At 37.2% G+C, this 24,814-nt stretch overlaps 3 protein-coding genes across 3 annotated transcripts; 2 read left to right on the top strand and 1 right to left on the bottom strand.

Annotated features, from left to right (window-relative positions):
* Window positions 1-15,588: 15,588 nt before the first annotated feature.
* LOC116119791 lies at window positions 15,589-16,458 on the bottom strand. Its single transcript, XM_031405719.1, has one exon. The coding sequence runs from the start codon at window positions 16,456-16,458 to the stop codon at window positions 15,589-15,591; it is 870 nt and encodes a 289-aa protein (XP_031261579.1).
* Window positions 16,459-19,023: 2,565 nt separating this feature from the next.
* Window positions 19,024-22,402, top strand: LOC116119790 (sugar transporter ERD6-like 17). The gene is made up of 8 exons (XM_031405718.1): window positions 19,024-19,101; window positions 19,497-19,559; window positions 20,038-20,135; window positions 20,264-20,406; window positions 20,523-20,621; window positions 20,720-20,784; window positions 22,127-22,207; window positions 22,304-22,402. Exons 1-8 carry the CDS (start codon window positions 19,024-19,026, stop codon window positions 22,400-22,402), a joined length of 726 nt encoding a protein of 241 aa, XP_031261578.1.
* A 366-nt stretch (window positions 22,403-22,768) lies between these two features.
* LOC116119789 (sugar transporter ERD6-like 5) lies at window positions 22,769-23,887 on the top strand. Its single transcript, XM_031405717.1, has 5 exons — window positions 22,769-22,792; window positions 22,879-22,932; window positions 23,225-23,284; window positions 23,372-23,486; window positions 23,634-23,887. The coding sequence occupies exons 1-5, from the start codon at window positions 22,769-22,771 to the stop codon at window positions 23,702-23,704; spliced, it is 324 nt and encodes a 107-aa protein (XP_031261577.1). The 3' UTR covers window positions 23,705-23,887.
* Window positions 23,888-24,814: the final 927 nt, after the last annotated feature.

The following is a 24,814-nucleotide window of genomic DNA, read 5'->3' as shown; positions in this document are numbered from 1 at the left end:
GATCAATTAATGCATTTCGAAGAGCATGGTGAGCCTCTATATCCTTGATTTGTCTATATCGAGCAAGAAAATTTTGAAATCGAACACTTTAGTGTTTTTAAATTAGTGTTAATTTTTATTTTGAGTTTTGTAGTTTGATATTTGCATTAAATAAAGTTTTATTTTTAATTTTTCATCATTTTTTGAATAATATAATTATTATGAATTTATTATTATAAATATTAATATAAATAATAATCAAATTAACTTAAATACAAATAAAAAAAAGTAAAAAATATATATATATTTTTATATTATTTGAATAGTGCCACACCAAATTGGCGTGCATGAACAGTGCTACACCAAATTTAGCGTGGCACTGTACATTGACACCAAATTGGTGCAATGTTTGGCGTTGGGTTAGAGGCCTCTTTCACGCCATTTTAGTGTTTTTACACCAATATAGCGCTGGGTTGGAGATGCCATTAATGATGAGAGAGAGAATTAAATGAAATATTCTCTCACCATTAAATCATTTTTTTACTTTTTAATTCAGCAAAAACAAATAGATCTTTTTATATATGAATCACCCTATGAAAAATCAAATATATCTCTATTTTATCGAGATCAATTGATCCAATGTTGAGCATGGTTTGAATACATTGTTTGTCCCTTAATATTATTTTGTTAGTTGTTTTTAATCATATTTATTACTTCTTTAATTAGTTTTGTTTATTTACCTTTGATTTTCTTTAGGTTATCAAACTTGGATATGGATTGCATTATTGAATGTTTTATCAAGCAACTTGGGACAATCATTCATGTGGGAATCGCGAGTTCTGGAACAAGCTTTAGTATTTTTACAATAACTTGAGTTGTAGGCTGCAGATTTAAACGATTCTTAAAGTATTGGAAAGCTGATTCGAAGAGCTACAATTCATATGTTCACGACTTCACCAGATTCTGGAGTTATCATGCTCGATTTTGGACATGTTTGAAGACTACGAAATCTGGATAGATTTGAGCAAGAAGGAAGAATAGAGGGCAAAACCGACTCTTCACATTAGAGCTGGACTTAATTGGGCTGAGGAATGAAGTTTGGTTCTTTTACCAGGGTTTAGGATGAAACTTTGTTTAATGAAGTGGTTCTCTTTTTAAAAGATTAATTTCCATTTATTTGTTCTTCATAGATTATGGTTTTTGCTTATATAGATAATTGAATTATATTTTCTTTCATCATTAATATCAAGTATTTTTTATAGTTAGAATATTGATTTAATTTATCTATGCTTGGTCCTCTAAAGAATAATGTGATTCCTTTGATTCTTTGTTTTCTTCTACCAAATCGATACAATGCATGTTTAGGCACACAACTAATTGAGAGATGAAAAACCAATATTATATTTGTTAAATTGGGGCTTAATTGATTTATCATGAGATGACATAGATTGATTTCCACTTGTCATTATGATTTTTGGGAAGTTAATTTGTTAATTAGATAATTTGCTAAGTTAGACAATGGCGGATTCTAAAACCTTGGTAGTTTCAATCCTTTGAATTTTCTAAATTAATTTTGTTATTCTTTATTTTCTCTACAGTTTCATTATTTTAAATTTCATTGAGTGTTAGAAATATAATTTGCTATAATTAGATTAAATTTTCTAGGCTAAGCAGTTCCTGTGGGTTCGATCTCGTTGCTTACGTTTCTATACTCCAATAGACTCGTACTCTTGCGAAGTACATTTAAAATTTGCACAACATCCAATAATATTTTTTGTTAAATTTATTATATACTCTAAAGAATCTGATAACAGCATATTAATTGAACTCTGCACTCATCTCAATGCACTTCTATCGTTTTCCTTAACAATCACTAGGGTCTTGTTCTCTCAAGAAAATAAGACATGGGAGGAGAAATGTGGGGTATGAAAATACATACTGATTATGGCTCTCATATGGTAGAAATGTGGGATATGAAAATATTTATAAATGAAGTGTCAGAGCCTAAAGCTAAAATAAAACCACCATAGAACAAAAGATGCGACATTAGGCTTACCTGGCGTGCAAAGAAACTTTAAACCACCGTAGCATTCGACCATTATTAAGTGAAAATTATTTGAGGAATAATGGTTACTATTCCGTGTGTCCATTCTAGGTTAAAAAGGGGAAATACCGACACGTGAGGTGGCGTCCACGAGGCCTCTCTGGTTTATGAACTCGTTAGGTTTCTCTTAATTGTCATGAAACTGTGGTTTTGCCTTCAAGAAAACGAAACATGAGGGGATAAATTTTGGAGGAAGGACTGCTACCAGCTTCCTCAGTTCCTGAAACAAAGACTACAAGTGACTGCATAAGCATCAATGATTCTTGAATTACATCTGCTGTTGTTGTCAGCACTTAGTTGCTCTCTGTGGTTCATTTGCTTTTGGGTGTTCAGTAAGTAATATATTATTATTATTATTATTTTTTATCTTTACAGGTTATTTAAAAGAGTATTGATATTATTCATTAATTGATATATAATTTATTTTTAAGAGTAAACGACTTTTATTCACCCAAGGTTTGCCTTAATGACACTTTTCCAACCAAAAAGTTTTGAACTACCGCTTTTCCACCCAAAGTTTATACTTCGTTCCTACCCAAAATATACTTCACTTTCTCAGTTAACATTCAGCGAGTTACCAAGAGTCAGGATAAGAGGGGTTTTGTAGAGTGTCGGCCAATGGATTGAATATACGCCACAAAAAATTAGCTAAGAATAGGAAACTCTAGCTATGCGATAGCTGGCAATCGGCGAGAAATCAAGTATCAGAATGAGAAGGGTTTTGTAGAAAGGAGATTGAAGGTTCAAATAGTGGTGACAGAGAGAATTTCACTGTCAAAATCAGCTTTAGGTAGTAACAGAATATAAACTTTGGGTAGGAAAGTGGTATTTTAAAACTTTGGGGGCAAGAAAGTGTCATTAACACAAACCTTGGTTGGGAAAAAGTCGTTTACTCTTATTTTTAATTATGAGTTTGACTATTTATCTTTGTTCAGTGATCCTTTTGTGCAACGAGGCTTGGAAATAATATGAAGAAATGAATATCTTTATACTTTATCGAATAATTGGATAGAGTATTTATTTGTTCTTGAGAATATTGTATCCCATTTGAAATTTACATGCATCATTTCAGACATTTGTAATCTTAGATAACTTATAAAGCTTTAATTGTTCTTTTTGTGTTGTCTAATTTATGTATGAGGAAGTGATCTTTAGCCCCCACATATTTAGTCATTAGCCCCCATCCTCAATTTAAAAAGAGTAAAAAAAAAATGTAATTTTAATATATCTCTTCATTTAAGATTTGTAAACCATGATACTCCTGGAAAGAAAAATTATTGACTGTCTAACTCTTATGTAAATTAAATATTGATATTTAGAATAAAATTTTAATGTGGTTAGTTTGAAAAGTGAAAGTTTATAGAAAATGTTTGATTTGTCAAAATAAAGAAAAATTTGAAAGAAATTCTCAGGCTTGAGGAATTACAATTTTGTTAGGGCCAAAAAATGTCCTCAGCCTCAGTGGGCCCAAAAACAAAACTGCTTCAATGGGGCTCAGAGCCATGACCCAACTCCGGTTGGGCCCATAATAGATTTGCATAATGGGCCAGCCCATTACACCTACCTAGCTGCATACATATTGAGCCCGATCACTAAGACCTTGATTCACTTAGGCCTCACCATCAGTTTATCTAGGCCCAGGCCCATTGATCCAAGATCACCTACTGGACCTAGGGTTTACTTAGACCTTAAGGCCGTCTACTTCCTATTTCAGTACTATCCAGATTCTCTCAAAGAGATCCATCTATATCCTAATTCGTCTAAGATCCGAATCTTAGACTAAATAGGACTCCTTCCCCTACAAAGGCAAGTGTATTGAAGACTTTCCTATTCACTAAACCTCAACCATTATGCACTCACTATCCTACTAGGATTCGGAGATCCTATGACTGCTATACAAACAGAGGCTTTCCTTTTCATGATTCATTCAACATTGCACATCCAAACCCCTTGGTTCTCATCCTTGAGAGCTATAAATCATCGCCGTAATTCTGGTCTCCGACTAAATTTCTGGTAACCCTCTATTTCCCTTACTCTTACCCTCACAGAATTAGCCTCATTCAGCCTTGCTGACTTGAGCATCGGAGTGCTTATGGCAAACACCACCCTGGTGTTTCCCGTTTGCTTCACGCTTGTTTCTTTGTGTGTGCAAGTGTAGTAGATTACTAGTGGCTTCAACCTCAGAGGATCAGACCCCCTTTTACATAATTTTAGATTTTACCATCTATAGTTTGGCACCTATCGTGGAACCTCTAGCAATCATTCATCCTAAGATACTCTACTTCACAAGGAAACACTTCATGGCTGAAAACTCAAACAACACCAACCCTGGGCTCAAGGCTAGGCTTGATGCCCTCTTTGCTTTTATGCAACAACACTTGGAAAAAGTTGTAGCGTTGGAAGCTGAGAATGCCACCATCAAAGCTGAAAATGCCACCATCAAAGCTGAAAACACCTCCATTCAGGTAAAAAACCGGACTCTCAAAGAGAAGGTAAGTCAATTCTATAATATCGAGCTTCAACCTAACCAGGTACAACCTAATCGCTTCCGCACACTAGTTATGCCCTATGCAACCTCTCTAGACTTCGGACCCCAAATTGTCTAATTCAGATACCCAATCATCCCAGCTTCACTCGTCACTAATGGATGGCTCGTTCCAGAATCCATCCGAACCAAGAAAGTAAACAAGATTGCTCTCGGTTGACCCTCTCTAGGTACATGATCAAGGTAGCTAGATAACTCCAAACCTACCGCTACAATAACAGCTCATTCCTAGCCTCCTAACTCATCCCCAAACAAACAATATTCCTAACCAAAGCCCACTCAGCTCGACTCACCCTTATGGGTCGAATGGACTCACACACCTTCAATCCACCCNCTAGTTTCTTTGTGTGTGCAAGTGTAGTAGATTACTAGTGGCTTCAACCTCAGAGGATCAGACCCCCTTTTACATAATTTTAGATTTTACCATCTATAGTTTGGCACCTATCGTGGAACCTCTAGCAATCATTCATCCTAAGATACTCTACTTCACAAGGAAACACTTCATGGCTGAAAACTCAAACAACACCAACCCTGGGCTCAAGGCTAGGCTTGATGCCCTCTTTGCTTTTATGCAACAACACTTGGAAAAAGTTGTAGCGTTGGAAGCTGAGAATGCCACCATCAAAGCTGAAAATGCCACCATCAAAGCTGAAAACACCTCCATTCAGGTAAAAAACCGGACTCTCAAAGAGAAGGTAAGTCAATTCTATAATATCGAGCTTCAACCTAACCAGGTACAACCTAATCGCTTCCGCACACTAGTTATGCCCTATGCAACCTCTCTAGACTTCGGACCCCAAATTGTCTAATTCAGATACCCAATCATCCCAGCTTCACTCGTCACTAATGGATGGCTCGGCCCAGAATCCATCCGAACCAAGAAAGTAAACAAGATTGCTCTCGGCCAACCCTCTCTAGGTACATGATCAAGGTAGCTAGATAACTCCAAACCTACCGCTACAAGAACAGCTCATTCCTAGCCTCCTAACTCATCCCCAAACAAACAATATTCCTAACCAAAGCCCACTCAGCTCGACTCACCCTTATGGGTCGAATGGACTCACACACCTTCAATCCACCCCGTTTAGGTCCATCCACCCTCATTGACCAAGTGACTCCCAAATAACCCCCCTTACTATCTATGTTGGCTGAAACACCCGATTAGTTACATTCAGAACAACTCAACCCAAAGGGATGAATGGAGACCCAAGCTACCAAACAGTCCATGATGGAACGAACCCCCAACCTGCTTTACATGACTCGACTCACCCTGACATATCGAGTGTGAGTTGCATGTCCAACCAAGCCATTCAAGCTGACCTGATGGCCACCACCTCACCCTTAGAGCAAATATTAGCCAAAAGACTAGCCCGACATGGAAGCAATGATGAGGTATATGCTTGGAGTGTCAACCCCAACCAAGAAGAACTTACCCCACAACTATGCCAATTTTCCCTTCGTGGATGCAATAGCTCTAGTTGAGATGCCACACAAGCTCTCCATCCCAACATGACACCTTACGATGGCACGACTGACCCGGATGACCACATTGCCCCATACAAATAGCAGATGTTCGCTACTTCCACACCCCAACAACTAAGAGAAGTCTGCATGTGTAAAATATTTGGTTCCAACCTCTCCAGACCGGCCCTTCAATGGTGTACAAATCTCCCAAACAACTCAATCAGCTCATTCGCCTAGCTCACCGACACCTTCGTTGAGCAATTCTCCAACAACAAGAAACTCAAGAAGTTGTTAGCTGACATGTACAGAGTCTATCAGAAGAGGGGGGAGTCGTTGCAAGAGTATGTTAGTCTGTTCAACAAAGAAAAGATCTCCATCCCATCTTGTAATCTCGAGACAGTAGTAGATGCCTTCAGAAAGTGACTCATTCCAAATGGAGAACTGTACAAAGATCTGACAAAACTCGGCTGTAACACAATGGAAGACGTCGTAGCCAAAGTTGTAATCCAAATCAAATGGGAGGAAGATGAGGCGAACCGAATTAGGCACATAAGATATGATGATCACCATCAAAGGCGGAGAGAAAGAAAAACCAATGTCTAGGTCGTACGAGCCCCACTATCAACCTTCACCCCACAATTCAAGCAGAAACAAGAGACTGTATGACCGCCAACTATCGAACTGGACGTCACGGTCACAAAATTAAACCTAAATATTGTAGTTAGCGATAAGCAAGGTCGAATCCACAGAGAGCAAGAATAACAACCTAATGTATTTTGAGTAGCGGAAATGAAATTGGCAATGTGATTAATTAAACTAAACAAACTAAATGCAAATAATAAAAGCGTGAAATTAAAACAAATGAAGACTTTATAATAAAAATGTTGCCGTTACGGTTTTGGTTCGACACGAGACCGACTCACACAATTCTCCTCCACCCTCTACGATCCCCTAAACCTACAAGACAAGGTAAATCAATGAAATGGCTTCCCGGCACTCTAGGTATAATCTATCCTGTCTCACCCGATCACTCAAGTTTGATTGGTTAAAGATTATCATTGAACGTCGATAAACGCTACACGACAATACCACTAGTTGGTACGCTATTAAAAAATACAATTTGTCAACACGTATCTTCCAATCAACCAACTTCACAATAAACGCAACAACAGTAGAAATGAAATTAAATCCGAACACTACTCAATTACAATCGATGCAAAGTAATGAAAAGCAATATTCATCATTCAATTATTTCAAACCAACGTTTATCATTTAGCAAGTTCTATGAAAACATTAAATCACAATGGACAACAATATTCATCACAAGTTTTGCTCAAATCATATTAAAGTATCGAAATCAAACATGAAACGAAAAAATATATAATTCGAAACACAATACTACCAAATGTCCTACAATCAGGCTCATCCAACTAGTCGAGAGCTGATGAGCAAAGTCGTAGAGTCAATCTCGATCTCACCTATGCCGTAACAGACAATCGGGAACTCAGTCGTTCATGGTGGTGATGACGGAGGCTGAAACAGTGGAAACGAAGCTGATCATGGCATAGAGGAGGTAACTGACAGCGATATAATGCGAAGAGGGGGAAAAAATGACCAACAGACAGCTAGAAATACAAACAGTCACACTCACCGGAAAACGTTAATTTTTCAGCGGGTCTTTCAGAAAATGGTGGCGGAAATGGGATCCGAAGGTGCCGATGGAAAGCTCTGATGATGGGGATTTCAGATCAGGTCCTGGGGAGGTGAGAGGTCACCGAAAATGAGCAAGATCTTGGCTGGAAGATGAGAGGCGCGACGGCGATTTGGCAGATTCCAACGGTTTTTGCGGCGGCTGAAGCTTGGAATGGGTAGATCTGGCTGTGGGGAAGGAAGATCAACCTCTAGGGAGCTGAAACGTCACCGAAAACTGGAGAAATAACGGTTGGAAGATGAAGAGTCTGGCGGCGGAATGCGAAACGTCATGGTGGTGGTGCATGATTTGCGGTGGTGATGGCGGTTAATGAAGATCAGTGCACAGGGAAGACGGATCATCGCCGGAGGCCGTCGGAAAAGAAGATGAGGAGTCGTCAGAAAAGATGGATGAACAACGCCCCCTGTATGCGACCTTTTGTTTTTATTTTATAGACAAATTGTAAAATATTACTTTTGTCCCTGCATGATTGAAAAGTGACAAAATCAACCCTTATAAATATGACAGTTTACCCCCTAAACAGCATAAAGGAGACAAAATCACCCCTAATCCATAAACCACAACCTAATATCAACTCATATTCTTTCCAAAATCATTCCAAATATGTTAAATTCATAAGAAAAATATTAGGAAGCGATTTTCGTGAATAAATTCATAAATTCTTTAATTGTCTCAATATACTTCAATTTAATCACACTTGGGGTATTTTTATCACCAAAATAGAGTCACTTTCATGACTCTAACACCAGCCAACCAAACCCACAAACAAATCATCTGGTTCCAGTCAGTTCAAGATTCCAGAGTACAACCTTAACGTTGAACCAACCCAAGTTATGGCAATCATGAAAAGAATGGGACTAACCATAGAGTGGCCATCTAAGCTTAACCCCGATGTCAAGAGGAATGCCTTCAAGTGGTGTGAATTTCATGGCAACCATGGTCACAACACTGTTGATTGCATCGTCTTAAGATTAGAGGTGGCAGCTCTATTGAAGAGGGGACACCTCTAGGATTTATTGACAAATAAGGGAAAGAATACATTCCACCAAAGAAATAAGAAAGAACTATCTCCTTCTCCATGAGAACCGACACCAAAATGATTATACTGCATTATCTCGGGAGGTTCAGAAGTCAGTGGGGTAAGTTACTCCTCAGCCAAGTGGCATGCTCGAGCCAGCCATCACCCAAAAGTTCGCTCGACCCATCCACCCTCCCAAGCACATACTAATCTTATCATCCAATTTGAGGATGACGAGCTAGCCACCTTAGCCGCCCCATAGCATGATGCCTTAGTTATCTCCCTTGAAATTCCCAACGTCCTAGTCAAAAGAATGTTTGTAGATGGGGGATCCTCAATCAACATCCTCTTCCTTGAAGTAGTGAAAGCCATCGGACTAGATGAGTCGAATATCAACAAGCGCCCAACCAACCTGGTCGGGTTTAGTTCTGAATAAAAGTACACCATCAGAGAAATTGTCTTACCTGTCTAATTCAATATGGCCGTTTTTGGCCATCAATATGGCCAAAAACAGCCATATCGGAGCCTCCCGATGACTTCTCGCGACAACCAGCAATGGTTGGCAAATTGCTAGCGGTGGTGGTTAGGTAGCAGTAGTGGTTAGCAATTTTTTTTTTTTTAATTCAAGGGTAATTTTATCCAAAAACTTAATTAAACAAGGGTAAAATTGTAAAAGCTAGATTAATGTAAATTGATTTTAAAACAAGGGCATTATTGTCCAAATTTTTTATTAATAAGGGATAAAATTGTAACAAAAATAAGATAACCAAGTAATCTTACAATACCTAAGCAAATGGACATTATCAGATTACCTCTAATATTACCAATAGTAACTACTATTGGTATTGGAAGATTACTGAAATTTTATATTAATTGACAACCAAACGTGATAATCAAGTAATACAAGCTGACATAACCCCAGTAATCCTATATAACCCCAACCAAATTCCCCCTTAAAATGTTGGTGGAGCAAACATGTGACTGAGATTAAACTGTGAGATAGAGGCTCCGTTTTTAAGGGCGGATCCAGAAATTTCTGTTAGGGTGGGCCAAAAGAAAAACTAATTGCACATTAATATTTTTATTGATTAATAAATCTGTTAGAGTGGTCCAAAATCCATAAATTGTACATATTAATATTTTTTTTTTTTTTAAATTGAGGGTGGGCCACTAGAGTAGCATCTGCCCCTGTCCGTTTGATTAGTTTTTCAGAATAACATTCTATGCTGAATAACGTTTTTAGAAAATAGAATAAGATTCTGAGAAGTTTTTGGTACATGTTTTGAAAATATTTAGATTATGCTAACCCCTAGGTTTGTTAATTTAACTAAACACCCCCCCCATAATAAAAATTTAAAAATTGACAAAAACACTCTCCCACCTACATATTGCGAGCAGTCGGCCACCACCATTGAAAGGTGGCTGGAATCTATCGAAATAGCACACGACTGGCTGGATTTGGTCGGTCGTGCACCAATCTAGCATTTTTCAACCAAATCTATGGCCACAGATCTGGTTGTTGTTGACTACCATATCTGGCTAGATCTGGTTGTCATTGACTGCCATATCTTAGTCGTTGTTGATGGCCAAGATATAGCTATCGTTAACAGCTAGATCTTTGGTCATAAATCTGGTCATTTTCGGCCAGATCTATGGTGGGTCTGGTAGGAAACAAACAGATTGATGCATGACCAACCAAATCCAGCCGGTCGTGCGTTGTTACGGTGGTGGCAGTCGACGGCGACGATGGTTGTTGGCAAGTGATAGTGGCTTGGGTAGGTGGAGGTGTTTTTGTAAATTTTTAAACTTTTATTAAGAAAGGTAATTGTTAATGTTTTGAGTTGAATTGAATATGATTTGATTTTGAAGAGAATTTTGAATATTAAAACCAAAATGCATTTTGATAGGATTGGATAAAATAATAGGATACCATAGTGGAAAAGTAGGGAAACAAACAGAGGGAGAATTATCTTGATCTATGATTAAAAAACTCTTGACATTTCAAGAGCCACAGCCTTTGATCATATAAATACATAATTGAAAAACTGATCTCAAACAAGAAGTGAAGACATCAAACTTCATAACGACAATAATCAACAATATTTATGAATAAGTGTAAATTGATTGAAGTTATACACGTATAACTTGAACATTCTGCATTTTGTCATACAGGATTCAAATTATTTTGTCATTGGCAGAATTTTAAAGTAAAGTGGGAGACAATTTCAATGGCCATTATGCATGCAGGTACTTTTTCAGGGTCAACTACTGTTAAACTCTTTGAGATAATCCATTTTCTTTTTTAACCACATAGCCTGTTTCATGAGATCAGCAAGTTATATAAATGAAGTAGAATAGTTAAAGTTGAAAGACTCAGACAAAACTAGGTTAGGAAGGCCTTTGCTAAAGGGAATGCTCGCAATCACCATATCATGACCAGATTAGGCGTCTTTATCACCTAGTCGTACACCATACACTCGATAACAGCTCCCATTATGTGCAGTAAATGCTACAGCTAGCTTTTACAGAACACTAATAAGCGAAGTTAATATGAAGGCAACTTTTTCCTGTCCAAAGTCTATGTGGGGATGTATGTGGGGTTTTAAGTCATTTGCATACACCACGCTAAAAAAGGGCTTCTTTTTGATGAATCCAGTGACTAATAATAGAACACCATATCATGACTAATAACAAAACACCACACAATCACCATATCATAACCAGATTAAGCGTCGTTATCATCTAGTCGTACACCATACACCTGATAACAGCTCCCATTATGTTCAATAATTGCTACAACTAGCTTTTACATAACATTAATAAGCGAAGGTAATATGAAAGGCAACTTTTTCCTGTCCAAAGTCTGTGTGGGGTTTTAAGTCATATGCTAAAAAAGGGCTTCTATTTGATGAATCCAGTGACTAATAACAGAATTGGAGCAAGAGATAATGTTACCACGCCATCCTAGTATCATCCCGGTACCATAACTATTATTAGAAATTGAGAGGGTGTTCTGATACCAATTGTTGGAAATTGAGAGGATGCTCTGATACCAATGGTTTGGAATTGGGAGCAAAACAACATAAACAGAAGTGATGAACACGAAATTTTTCGGAAAGAAAAACATCCGACTCCATTATTTTATTATTCAACTTCTATCTCTCAATTAGATTAAAACCAACATTTTTCCTTCTCTTATATAGAAAGAGATAGCAATCCTAAAACTAAACAAAATCTATTCTCCTACTTAAACATGGAAAAGGAATAATAATCCTAAAATAAAACAATATTATCTCCCCTATTTTAACTCAAAAAAATATCCTTCCTAAAATAACAATTATCCTAAAACAAATCTTCTAAATACAGGAAATTTAACTCAAACTGAATGTCTTGGAGCTAGAACGCACGCCGCGACATACTTTTTCCTTGCCCTCACTACTTTTCCTCGTTTTGAGTTTCTACTTAGTGCATGCCGCGACAACCTTGTGGTCAGCTTCCTCAAGCATTATGGTCATCTTCCTCAAGCATTCGTCTCCCAACTTTGCAGCTTAACTCTTCATCAACTAACAAAAAGTGCTCACATTCCAACACTTCTCCTTGAACATTTTTGGTAGTGAACTTCAAGCATGTTCTTCAAGGCTTCTATATCCAATCAATTTTGAATGCCTGCATGGCTCTATATGCCTTCATGGCTCTTCGTGCCTTCATGGCTTTTCATGCCTAACTTACAGCCAATCTGTTGGTGTTTGAGCTTATGCCGAATGTACAAAGAAAAGGAGAACTGAAGAGAACTAATCCACCTTTCATTAGTCAACAAGAACTGAATATAACATGCCTTTGCTTACTGTTACAACCACTGTCAGTAAGACTTTTACATAATAGTAGCTAATCCAAACAAATCCAACAACTACATTACATATAGGAGACACAAAACCTCAAAATAAGCTGAGTTTACCTAAGCCAAATATAACACAAAAAGTTGACAAATCATCCTAAACTACTGCAATCAGAACAGGACCATGCACGCCATTTCTGTTTGCATCAAAAACATCTTCAAACTTTGGTTCCTGCAAAATGCATTTCCAATACAGCATCAACCTTCAACATTCCTCCTTGATGCTTTAGTTGGGAACACCAAGTTTTAGTCTTATGGTTTCAAACTTGGATTTGGATAATGCCTTTGTCATAATGTCAGCAACTTGCTCATCTCCCCTATAGTTCACTAAGCTCACTTCACCACCTTGTTCAGCTTCCCTTATAGCATGATACTTGATCTTGATATGCTTAGTTCTGTTGTGGAGTACAAGATTCTTTGCCATGGCCATAGCTGACTGGTTATCACACAAGATTAATGTAAGACCACCTTACACTTGCTTCAAATCATCTAGCATCTTTCTAAGCCACATAGCCTGATTTACTATGGCTGCAGCAGAAACATATTCAGCTTCAGCAGTAGACTGTGCCACAGTCCCTTGCTTCCTTGACAGCCAGCAAATTGCACCTTGATTCAAATAGAATACATAGCCAGAGGTGCTTTTTGCATCATCCAGGGATCCACCCTAGTCACTATTAGTATACCCCAACAACTTTAGACTTTCGGATTTCCTAAACCAAATGCCTAACATGATGGTTCCTTTCACATACCTCAACACACGTTTAGCATCCTTAAAATGCAGTTCACTTGGGTTGCTCATGAACCTGGAAAGGTAACTTGCAGTGTACATAAGGTCAGGTCTGGGGCTGTGTAATATAGCAAACATCCCACTAAACTCTTATATTTCCCTTCATCCATTCTCTCTGCACCATCAGTTTTGCTCAGTTTCAAGTTGGGAACCAGTGGGGTATCCACTGGTTTACAATTCTCCATTCCAAACTTCATGAGAATCTCGGTTGCATACCTCTGTTGGCACACAAAAATCCCACCTGTAGTCTGACTTATCTCCATGCCTAGGAAGTTTTCATCAATCCCAAATCTGTCATTTCAAATTCAGTTTGCATGGCTAACTTATACTGGTCCAACTCTTTAGAATTGCTCCCTGTTACCAATAAATCATCAACATAGAGAAAGACCACAGCCAAACCTCTTTCAGTTTTCCTAATGTAGAGAGTGTATTCATTAGGATTTATAGTGTAACCAAGGCTACACAAATGGTCATTTATTCTGCTATACCAGGCTCTAAGGGCTTGCTTCAAACCATATAATGCTTCCTTAGTAGGTACACATGATCCTCTTTTCCCTCAACCTTATAGCCTTCAGGTTGCTCCACATAAATCTCTTCTGAAATCCACCCATTTAGGAATGTTGATTTGACATCCAATTGAAAAATTTTCTAGTTAAATTGGTCTGCAAGTGCTAGTAACATTCTGATTGTGTCTTACCTGGCTACCGGGGCAAATGTGTTTGAAAAATCAATGCTTGGTTATTGTGCAAAACCCTTAACCACTAGCCTTGCTTTGTGCTTGTGGATTGAGCCATCGGGATTGATTTTCAACTTGAAGATCCATTTCACCTGAATTACTTTCCTTGTTTTAGGTCTAGGTACTAACTTCCAGGTTTGGTTTTTATCAATCATGTTAAGCTCCTCCTATATTACAGCCTTCCACAATTCAGACTTGGCTACTTCATGATAATTTCTTAGTTCCACCACTGCTACATTACACCTTTCGTATACATCAGCCAAGGATCTAGTCCCTCTTACAGCATGCTCTTCATCCTCATCAAAATCTGCCACTCAGAACAGCCCTTCATTCATCTCTTCCTGTCTTGATTCAGCCTGCACATCAATTCTTTTCTCTTCCCAGTTCCAAACTGCACTTTCATCAACCTTTATATCCCTTGTAATTATAATCTTACTTGACTCAGGAATATAAATTCTATAGCCTTTAGTGTAGCTACTGTAACCTATGAATATCCCAACTTCAGCCTTGTCATCCAACTTAGATCTCTTGCTTGCTGGAATCATGACATAGGTTATGCTTCCAAACACTTTCAAACTCCCCACAACTGGTTTGACTCCACTCCATGCCTCAATTGGTGTTTGGTATTTGATTGCCTTAGTGGGCAGCCTATTCAGGAGAAAAACTGTTGTATTAACAACCTCTGCCCAAAACACTTTAGGAAGTTTCTTCTCAGCTATCATACACCTGGCCATTTCCATAATGGTTTTGTTTCTTCTCTCACAAACACCATTCTGATGAGAAGTGTATGAGGCTGTGAATTGATGTTGAATTCTAGCTTCATTTCAAATTGTGCTGAATTCATTTGAGGTGTATTATGTCCCATTGTCACTCTTTATGGTCTTGATCAATGTTCCAGCTTCATTCTCCACCAGCAACTTGAATTGTTTAAACACAATAGCCACTTCATTTTTCTGCTTCAGAAAATACACCCAGGCCACCCTTGAATAATCATCAATGAAGAGTACAAAGTATCTACTGCCATTTAAAGATTCAGTCTTCATAGGACCACACACATCAGTGTGGATCAATTGCAGTTTGTGACTTGCTCTCCAGGCTTGATCTGAAAGGAATGATGGCCTGCTAAGTTTGCCAAGTTGGCAGGCTGTGCATAAGGTCCTTTTCTCCTCTATTTCGGGCAGATCCAACACCATGTCTCTTGACTTGAGTTCTTTAATTCCAAAGTAGTGAAAATGGTCAAGCCTTTTATGCCACAATTCTGACTCTTTAACCCTGTTGGTTAGTGCTAAACTCACTGATTTTTTCCACTCTACCGGGAAGCTTTTTCCCAGCATTCTAACACTCATTAATTAATTTTCCTCAGAATCCTTTATAATGCAAGCGTGGTTTTGAAAATGTAAAGTGTAATTCTTCTCTAACATTTGAGCTATACTTAACAGATTTTGTGCAATTTCAGGAACAAATAGAACACTTGAAATAATCTTAGTACCTGCCTGAGTTTGGACTGCCACATCTCCAATCCCTTTTGCTTCCACATAGTCACCATTTCCAACCTTGACATTGGAGTTGTAGGTTCTGTCTAGCCTAACAAAGTTCTCCAAACTTGCTACCATGTGGTTAGTACAACCACTGTCAATCAACCAAACATCACCGCTGGTCTGCATTGAGTAGCATAAAGCTACAAATAACTGCTCAGATTCACTGCTCTTGCTGCTGATCTTCTGCAAGTTGTGCTTGCTGTGATGGCTGTGCACCTTTGTTCTTGCACACCTTTTCAATGTGCCCAAACTGTTTGCATCCTCTACACTGGATCCCAGGTCTAAACCAGCACCTATTCTCTGGATGTCCCTTTCTTTTGCAGTGAGAACATGGTGGATAATTCCTTCTTCCACTCGGTTTTCCCCCCTGTCCACCAGTTCTCTCTTTCCTCTCTTGTCTCCAGCATACTTCCTATTACTTCCCTGCATGCTAATTCCCTTTTGAGCAGCCAGAGCAGCCATCATTGCAAATTCATTGGAGTCCTCTTGTCTCATCAACCTTCTTTGTTCTTGAGCCTGCAGAGCATAGACCAATTCGGTGAGGCTGATTTGGGAGAGGTCCTTTGAATCTTCTAGGGAAGATATCTTGGACTCAAACCTTTTGGGTACGCTAACTAACACTTTCTCAACTATCATCTTATCACTCATCTCAACTCCCAACAATCTAATCTTATTCACCATACTCATAAGCCTGTCTACATATCTTTAACCTTCTCCATCTCATGCATTCTTAACATCTCAAACTCTCTCCGCAGGTTCATCACGTGCATATTTCTGGTTATGTCACTTCCCATGAACTCCTCCCTCAATCTATCCCATGATTCCTTTGCAGTTTCACACGCCATTATCCTTGTAAACACAAGGTCTGTTACTGCAGAGTGTATATGAGAAAGGGCTCTTGGAGCTTTTGACATCTCTTCCTCATACATCCTCATCTGATTCCAAAGTTAGGTTTGGACCAAGCTGTGGTGGGTTTCTCTCTTCCACATACTGCCACAGCCCTTGCCCCTTAGGTAGCTTTCATTCTAACAGCCCAAATATGATATTGTCCCCATTAAATACTGGGTGAGAGAGAACCGACTAAGGTGCCTGGAAATCAGATTATAGTTTTAAGGAAAAATTTGTTCTTTCGGAAGGTTGAAGTTTAATGGTGATTTGCAGGTTGATTTTTTGAGTTTTCTTAGATGATGGTTTGTTAATCAAGCTCTGATACCATGTTGGTGTTTGAGCTGCCGATGTACAAAGAAAGGAGAACTGAAGAAACTAATCCACCTTTCATTAGTCAACAAGAACTGAATATAACATGCCTTTGCTTACTGTTACAACCACTATCAGTAAGACTTTTACATAATACCAGCTAATCCACACAAATCCAACACTACATTACTATAGGAGACACAAAGCCTCAAAATAAGCTGAGTTTACCTAAGCCAAATATAACACAAAAGGTACAAATATCCTAACCTACTGCAGTCAAACAGGACCATGCACGCCATTTTTTTGCATCAAAACATCTTCAAACTTTGGTTCCAGCAGAATGCATTTCCAGCACAACAACCTTCAACACAATCTTACTGCTTTGCTGCCAATTCTGCAACCAATCTAAAGTCATCTTGCTACCATTCTTACAACCAAATTTGCTGTCCAATTCGTTGCCTTCATGGCCAACCTTGTAGCCATCTTCTGCAATACTTGCTGATTTCTTCTCCCTTCGAACTTCTGTTGGAATGGCTTCACCCTCTATCTTCAGTTAAAGTTGTCTTGCACAACCATTTGTTGAGTAAAGCATGCTCTTCGGCATCTTCTTTTTAAATCGTCAAGTCTCTCATCGTTCTCTCTCGCTGAAACTATATCCATTATGTATAATCTTTTACATTATTTGAGTAGATGTAGAGAAAGGACAGATTGATTATTTGTTGCAGTTTCTGAATGAGAATAAACATTTTTGTTTTTTTTTTTTTTTCTTTTTCTTCTTTTAATTTAAGACATGAGAGTTTTGTTGGGATATTATGGCTCGCTTTCCTATTTGTTCCCATGTAAATTATTGTCTTTAAGAAAACTATTTAATAAGAATACAATTGTAAATAGGTAGAATTTAAAAAATCCTATTAGAAATTAAAATATAAATCCTATTAGAAATAGATGTCTCATATGCTATCTATAACTATATATAGAATCAATTCAAGGTTATGAGAGAATGTGAGAACATAGGTTTTTGATATAAGGTTATTAAGCATCATGGAGAGTGTCTTAAAACTATGATTGTTTTAGCTCTAGGTACTGGGTTAAGCATGGTTAAAAACTAGACTGTTTCTACTCTATTATTTATATATCAGGTTTATGGTATTGTGTACTCTTATATTTGTGTTCATGAAATTATAATAATTTCTTTCATCCGTAGATATAGGCGGTTATGCCAAACCACATAATATCATAATATCGTATCTCTTGTATGGTTGATTTTATTCCTTTTATTTATCTCTAAAGTATATTTTTTGTTGCGTCATCTCGATCCTAACAAGTTTGAGATTGGTAAAGTTGATGGTGCAATAATTTAGCTCAGTTAGTGGATTGCAAGTTTAATGCGTACACAATAATGTGTCCTATTTCTCTGCTTTATCAGTAGATTTTTGGCTGATATGACACAGACAGTAGGGTCTTGCAGTAAAGATGATTCCATTTTTTCATCAAGGCAGCGACTTTACGATCAACGAAATTTACCAGCCTCATGATATGTCACAAATTCTTTCGTTTTTATGAAATTAGAATTCAATTAAACATCCCATTTTTCAAATCTACAAATGGTTGGTGCACATTATCCATGAAACTTAAAATAATTTCATAAATGAATGTAACTTAAAATAATTGCAATGGCCGTAGTACAAATCTCTGGTAAATTTTACTTCTTACATTGCACAAACAAATACGTAAATGAAAAGCTAACCTCAATCAACAGGTACATCGAGCTGTATACGACAATAATCAATGGTACCAATAATTAATTTCAACTCATTTACAGCTATTCAAAACGTGATACACAAAGTATGGTGACAGAGGGTGAACCATCAGATCGGCTAGCATATTTTTTTTTTTTTTTTTTTTTGGGTAATGAGCTTACATAAAAAGGAATCAATACCAAAAATAAAAGAAAAAAGATGCATAACATGCAGCATAAAAAGAAAACGTAACACAAAATATTTAATCCAATTCATTCACAATCTTCTTTTTTTTCAGAGAAGATAAGACATGGGAAGGACTGTTACCAAGTCCTCAGTTCCTGAAACAAAGTCTAACACTAAGAGCATTGCTGATGGTGATTCTTCTGTACTTCTGTTGTTATTCTCAGCACTTTGTTTCCATCTGTGGTTCATTTGCTTACGGATGTACAGTAAGTGTACCCCATTAATTATCAGGTTAACAGCATAACTTTATATCCTCATTTGGTCATCAATTTGAGCTCTGAATTAATGGATGATATCTTTTTTCCCATAAAAGGGAAAATTGTTCATTAAAATTCTGAGTGTAATGTGGTCATGCATAAACTAAATATAGGGTATTAAGGACCACATTGATATCTGTTGTCTTGTACAAGGAATTTTAAGTCATTCATTCCAAATTCTCTCCTTAGAACTTCAAGCTCTAAATGGCTAAAAAAAATAATCTAGGCCACTGTACCGATTGGTTCTTGACTGAGCGAATGGTTGATTATGGCTTTGCAGGCAGGATATTCATCACCTGCTGAATCTGGAATCATGGAAGACCTGCAACTTTCTGTGGCTGCAGTAAGCTTTTTCTTCCAAGAGTAAAATCCCAACTTGGACAGACACACACACACACATCAATACATAGGGCAACCGTTATGTTAAATTAGGCAACCATAGAACAAACAAGGCCATGATTTACCTTGTGTTAAAGAAACTATAATTATAATGAAATGTTCAAGGAAAGGTTGACACCAATTGACTCTTATTAGTGAATCATCTTGATAAATCGAACTCATTATCTTCCATTCATTATACTTGCAGGTATATCATGCTCCATATAATTGACCATCTCTCTTCTCTTTTTACTAGGCATGTCAGTTTTTGGTTCACTGACAACGGTTGGGGAATAATAGTTTCATTTATGAAGGGGATTATACCTGTCTCATCGGTCGAAAGGAGTAAGTTAATATATTACACTACGAATTTCTAGAAAAATTTTCCTCTTTACCACTTTTAACCTTTGTTAATATTATTCATTCAACTTCCTATAAAGCAGACAATGTGGTTGTCCGAATACTCTGCATTTTTGGATGGCTTGCAAAGCATTCTCAAAGGTTTCTTATCTTTCCCTTCTCTCCCTTCCCACAAATTATGGTAATTTGATTTGCTATCTACTGCTTGTGTCACTAGTTTGAATTGATTCTAAAAGGATCATGTTTGAATCAACTACAATCCTGCTCTATCTGATTTTTATCTGTTTGTTTCATTTTATGCTGAAAAAGGGTGCTGTGTTTGCTTGATATCGGACGACTTTCAACGGATGGTGGCTGGAATAATTGCTTATGTGGTAAGAGTTGTTACAATCTCATTGTAGCTCAATTCTCATGTAAGGTGTGTGAGCCCTTATATCACTTTATCAATACAGGTACCTATATAATCGCTGAAATAACCCCAAAGGATGTTCGGGGAGGATTTACACAAGCTAGCCAGTACATTTAAATCATTGCGAACTTAGTGTTATTGATTCAACAATACTTACAGGAATACACTTTGTCAAGTACGCAGCTCATGATGACTTGTGGCTTTTCATTAATGTTTTCCTTGGAACGATTGTTTCTTGGCGCACACTGGCCTTTATTGGTAACTTCTAGCCATTCAAATGTTATTTGCAGGAAATTATCTTAAAGCTTTAGGTACGCATAAGAATTTGTTAATATTTCCGTTTCATTTCATTTCAGGTTCTGTTCCATGTCTATTGCAAGTTTTCGGCTTATTCTTCATACCAGAATCTCCTAGATGGCTGGTAAATCCTATTAAGAATTTAAATATTCTTTTCGGGCAATATAACATATTTTTGGAAGAAAAAAAAACATGTGTGGCTAAACTTATTTTCTTCGAATTCCTCAACATATTAAAAACAACTATAACATCTTCGTTTTTCTACGGCCAAGATTGGACGAGAGAAAGAGTTAGAAACTACTCTACAGAGTTTTAGGGGAAAGAATGCTGATGTTTCTCAAGAAGCAGCTGACATCAAAGTAATTTTATTTCCAACTTATTTTATGTGTACTACATCAACAGACGAAATATTGTTTTGGAAATTTTGTACCTTGTTGTAACAATGGAAAGGAAGAACATTATCTATCATTTTCTTCATCGATACATTATATTCCCTTTTTTATAGTTTAAGGGTAAAACTAATAACTACACTTAGCAGTTAAGAGAAATTCAAATTCATAATTTAAAAATAACGCAATTCAGTTTTATCTAAAATAACTAATTCTTTGGCCATGCCTTCTTCCTCGCTCTTTCTCTTCATCGTGTCTTCCTCTTCTACCAAGGATTCAAACTTCAACACTCGTCCTTGAATCTTTTTGGTAGCGAACTCCAAACGTGTTCTTCACTTCACAGCCTTTCATGCTTTCAAACCACACTGCAGCCAATCTTGCTGCAAAACATGTTGACTCCTGCCCCCTCCAATCTTCCTGTTGGAGTGGTTCTTTTCCAATCTTCTATTGGAATGGCTCTTCCCAATCTTCTATTGGAGTGTCTTCTTTCCTCCAATCTCTATTGGAATGGCTCTCCTCCAATCTTCTAGGGAGTGTCTTCTTTCTCCATCTCTTCTATTGGAATGGCTTCTCTCAATCTTCTATTGGGATGTCTTCTTTCCATCCAATTTTCTATTGGAATGGCTCTCCTCCAATCTCCTGGTGGAGTGTCTTCTTTTCCATCCAATTTTTGTTGGAATGGCTCTCCTCAATTGTGCTATTGGAGTATCTTTTCCAAACTCATCTCCACAAGTCCCTTGGAAAAAAAAGCTCTGATACCATGTTGTAACTATGGAAGAGGAAGAAAACATTATCTATTTATTTTCTTCGATCCATACTTAATACATTCCCCCTTTTTATAGTTTTAAAGGGATAAAACTAAATAACTACACTTAGCAGTTAAAGGAAATTCAAATTCATAATTTAAAAATAACTGCAATTCAGTTTTATTTAAAACTGAAATTCTTTGGCCATGCCTTCTTCCTCGCTCTTCTTCTCTTCTTCTTCATCGTGTCTTCCTCTTCTACCAAAAGGATTCAAACTTCAACATACCTAACTGGTGTAAGAACAATAACTGATGATCCCACTGTTGTACAGGATTATACAAAGACCTTTGAGAGGGACTCGGAAGCAGGAATTTTGAACATGTTCCAGCGAAGATATGCTTATTCACTCCTGGTGAGTCCTGGTATCTATATCTGTATTTAGGTAATTGATAATCCCCTTATGTGGATGTAGTTGTTCCTCTGAGCTCTGTATGGCTTATATTTTCAGATTGGAGTTGGACTGATGGCCTTGCAACAGTTAGGAGGTTCAACTGCAATTGGATATTATGCCAGCTCAATATTTGAAGAAGCTGGTAAAAAAAAATAAGAATTCATATTGCTAAAAGTATCTAATAAAATTGAATGAAATGATGATATGAGCAGCATTTTATTTGCTACAGATTTTTCAACCAGCTTAGGAACTGTATCAATGGCTATAATTCTGGTATTTGACTCTGAAACACATGTGGGATTCTTTTCCTTTGCAATATTCAGGCATGTGAAATTGTTTTGCAGATTCCAGCTTCCTGTGTATCTACACTACTTATAGATAAATCTGGAAGACGACCCCTTCTTTTGGTAAAATTGGCAAACAGTTCATTATAAGTTACTGATTCAGTTGGAAAACAATTTTATGGTGACTATTTTATGACTGCAGGCTTCTAACAGTGGAATGTGCTCATGTTTTCTCATAATGGCATTAGCACTCTGTGTGCAGGTTTTAGAAACTTCTACTCTTCTAAATTTGTTCGCAATTCGGTCTGTCATATTTATAATGTATATTGTTTAAATTCTTTTGTGTAGGATTTTCACCCTTTCAAAAATGTCACTCCTGTGGTGGTATACGTTTGCATGATGGTAATATATCGTAATTTTTACCTTAAGTATCAATTACAGTTATCAGCTTATTTCAGATGGTTTGCTGTAAATACTGTTCCGCACTGTATATAGTGAACTTTGCCTGATTAGCATAGCAATGTAAATTTTATGCTTCTTCTGTCTTTTTTCCCCTAGATCTTATACTAGTGTAGAAGGAATTTGGACATCTTTTACAGATCTTTATTCATTCTATCTTCATCATCTTTGGAAGAGTTTTAAATACATCAGTTTGAGCAAATCGTGACTAATAGATACTAAATTTTGCTCTCAGGGTTATAATATTGCCATGTCTTTAGGCATGGCAGGGATACCAAGTGTCATAATGTCTGAGGTATGTATGTGACTATATTGAGCACACTCTACATCTTTTCATAAATTTATTTACAGGACCTGATCAAGTAATTGGGCTGCATTCCAGATATTTCCTATAAACATCAAAGGTTCAGCAGGAAGCCTCACGACAATAGTTCGTTGGTTCTTCGCTTTTCTTTCTTCTTACACTTTCAATTTTATGATGCAATGGAGTCCCGCTGGTAACTAAACACCCCTGCTTCTCATCCTCTCTCCTTGTTGATCTTCTTTAATACTTTCACGACCATATTTGTATTGGCTGCTCTCTCCGGTAGGTACATTTTTCATATTTGCCGGCATTTGCGCTTTAGCTGTTCTATTCGTTGCAGTTCTGGTACCAGAGACCAACGACCGAACACTCGAAGAAATTCAAGCATCACTTACGTATCTTCCTGAATGAGTATGGTGAAATAATAAAAGAGAAAAGCTTGCTGAAGTGATCTTAGCCTTGGAAGGCTGGACAAGGTCTGGACAATTTGTTGTCAAAAAATAATAAAATGTGTGATTTGCTATTTTTTTGTACTCAAAAACTGCTTTGCTTACTGTCACGGATTTTTTTTTTTAAAAGAAGCAATGTGTGCTAAGGAAATGATTTATCATCCTTCAATAAAGAAGAAATATTGTTGTTAATTCCCTTTGAGGCATGAAATCTCTTACATGTTTGGTTCCCTGTTCTTTTTTTTTTTTTTTTCTTTTTCTTTTTTGTGATTATGTGTACAGGAATATTGTATGGCATGAAGGTTCTTGAATTTATTAAAAATTGAGCTTTTGACCTTCCATTTCACAGTCTGCAATATATTAGATTAAATGCTGGGATTCAGCAGATCAAGCCTTGTGATGAACCCAATGTTTCACTATGAGATATATAACTAATTATAATCAACATGTGTTTAAATATGTTAATGACTGACTTTAAAGATACTTCCAATGTCGATGTGGATCAATTAATTAATGTTTCAGGAAATTGAATTTTCAGAATTCAAGATGCATCACCATGACAGGATGCATTTATTATAAATTTATAATATATACTAAAACAATCTAAGAATGGCATATTGATGGAACTATGTGCTGATCTGAATGCACTGGGATCATTCCAACTCATCAAACACAAGCTTCTTTTTCTTTCAAGAAAATAAGACATGGGGAGGGAAAGCATGGAGGAAGGACTATTACCTAGGTCCTCAGTTCCTGAAACAGAGTCAACAACTAACAGCATTGATGATGGTGATTCTTCAGTTACTTATGTTGTTGTTCTCAGCACTTTGGTTTCCATCTGTGGTTGCTTTTGGATTTTAAAGTTAGTTGACTTTGTATGATTGAATTTCAAGTCCACTTAGTTCAAGCCTAATTTTCTACTCAGAACTTCAAGCTCTGTGTTTACCAGAATGGTTTTTCTTGATTGACCTAAATATTGATCATGGCTTTGTAGGGAGGATATACCTCACCTGTTGAATCTGGAATCATGAAAGACCTGCAACTTTCTGTGGCAGCGGTAAGCTATTTCTTT

Source organism: Pistacia vera, unplaced genomic scaffold, assembly GCF_008641045.1.
Source record: "Pistacia vera cultivar Batoury unplaced genomic scaffold, PisVer_v2 Contig906, whole genome shotgun sequence".
Classification (NCBI taxonomy): domain Eukaryota; kingdom Viridiplantae; phylum Streptophyta; class Magnoliopsida; order Sapindales; family Anacardiaceae; genus Pistacia; species Pistacia vera.
This window is presented reverse-complemented; position numbering and strand designations above follow the sequence as displayed.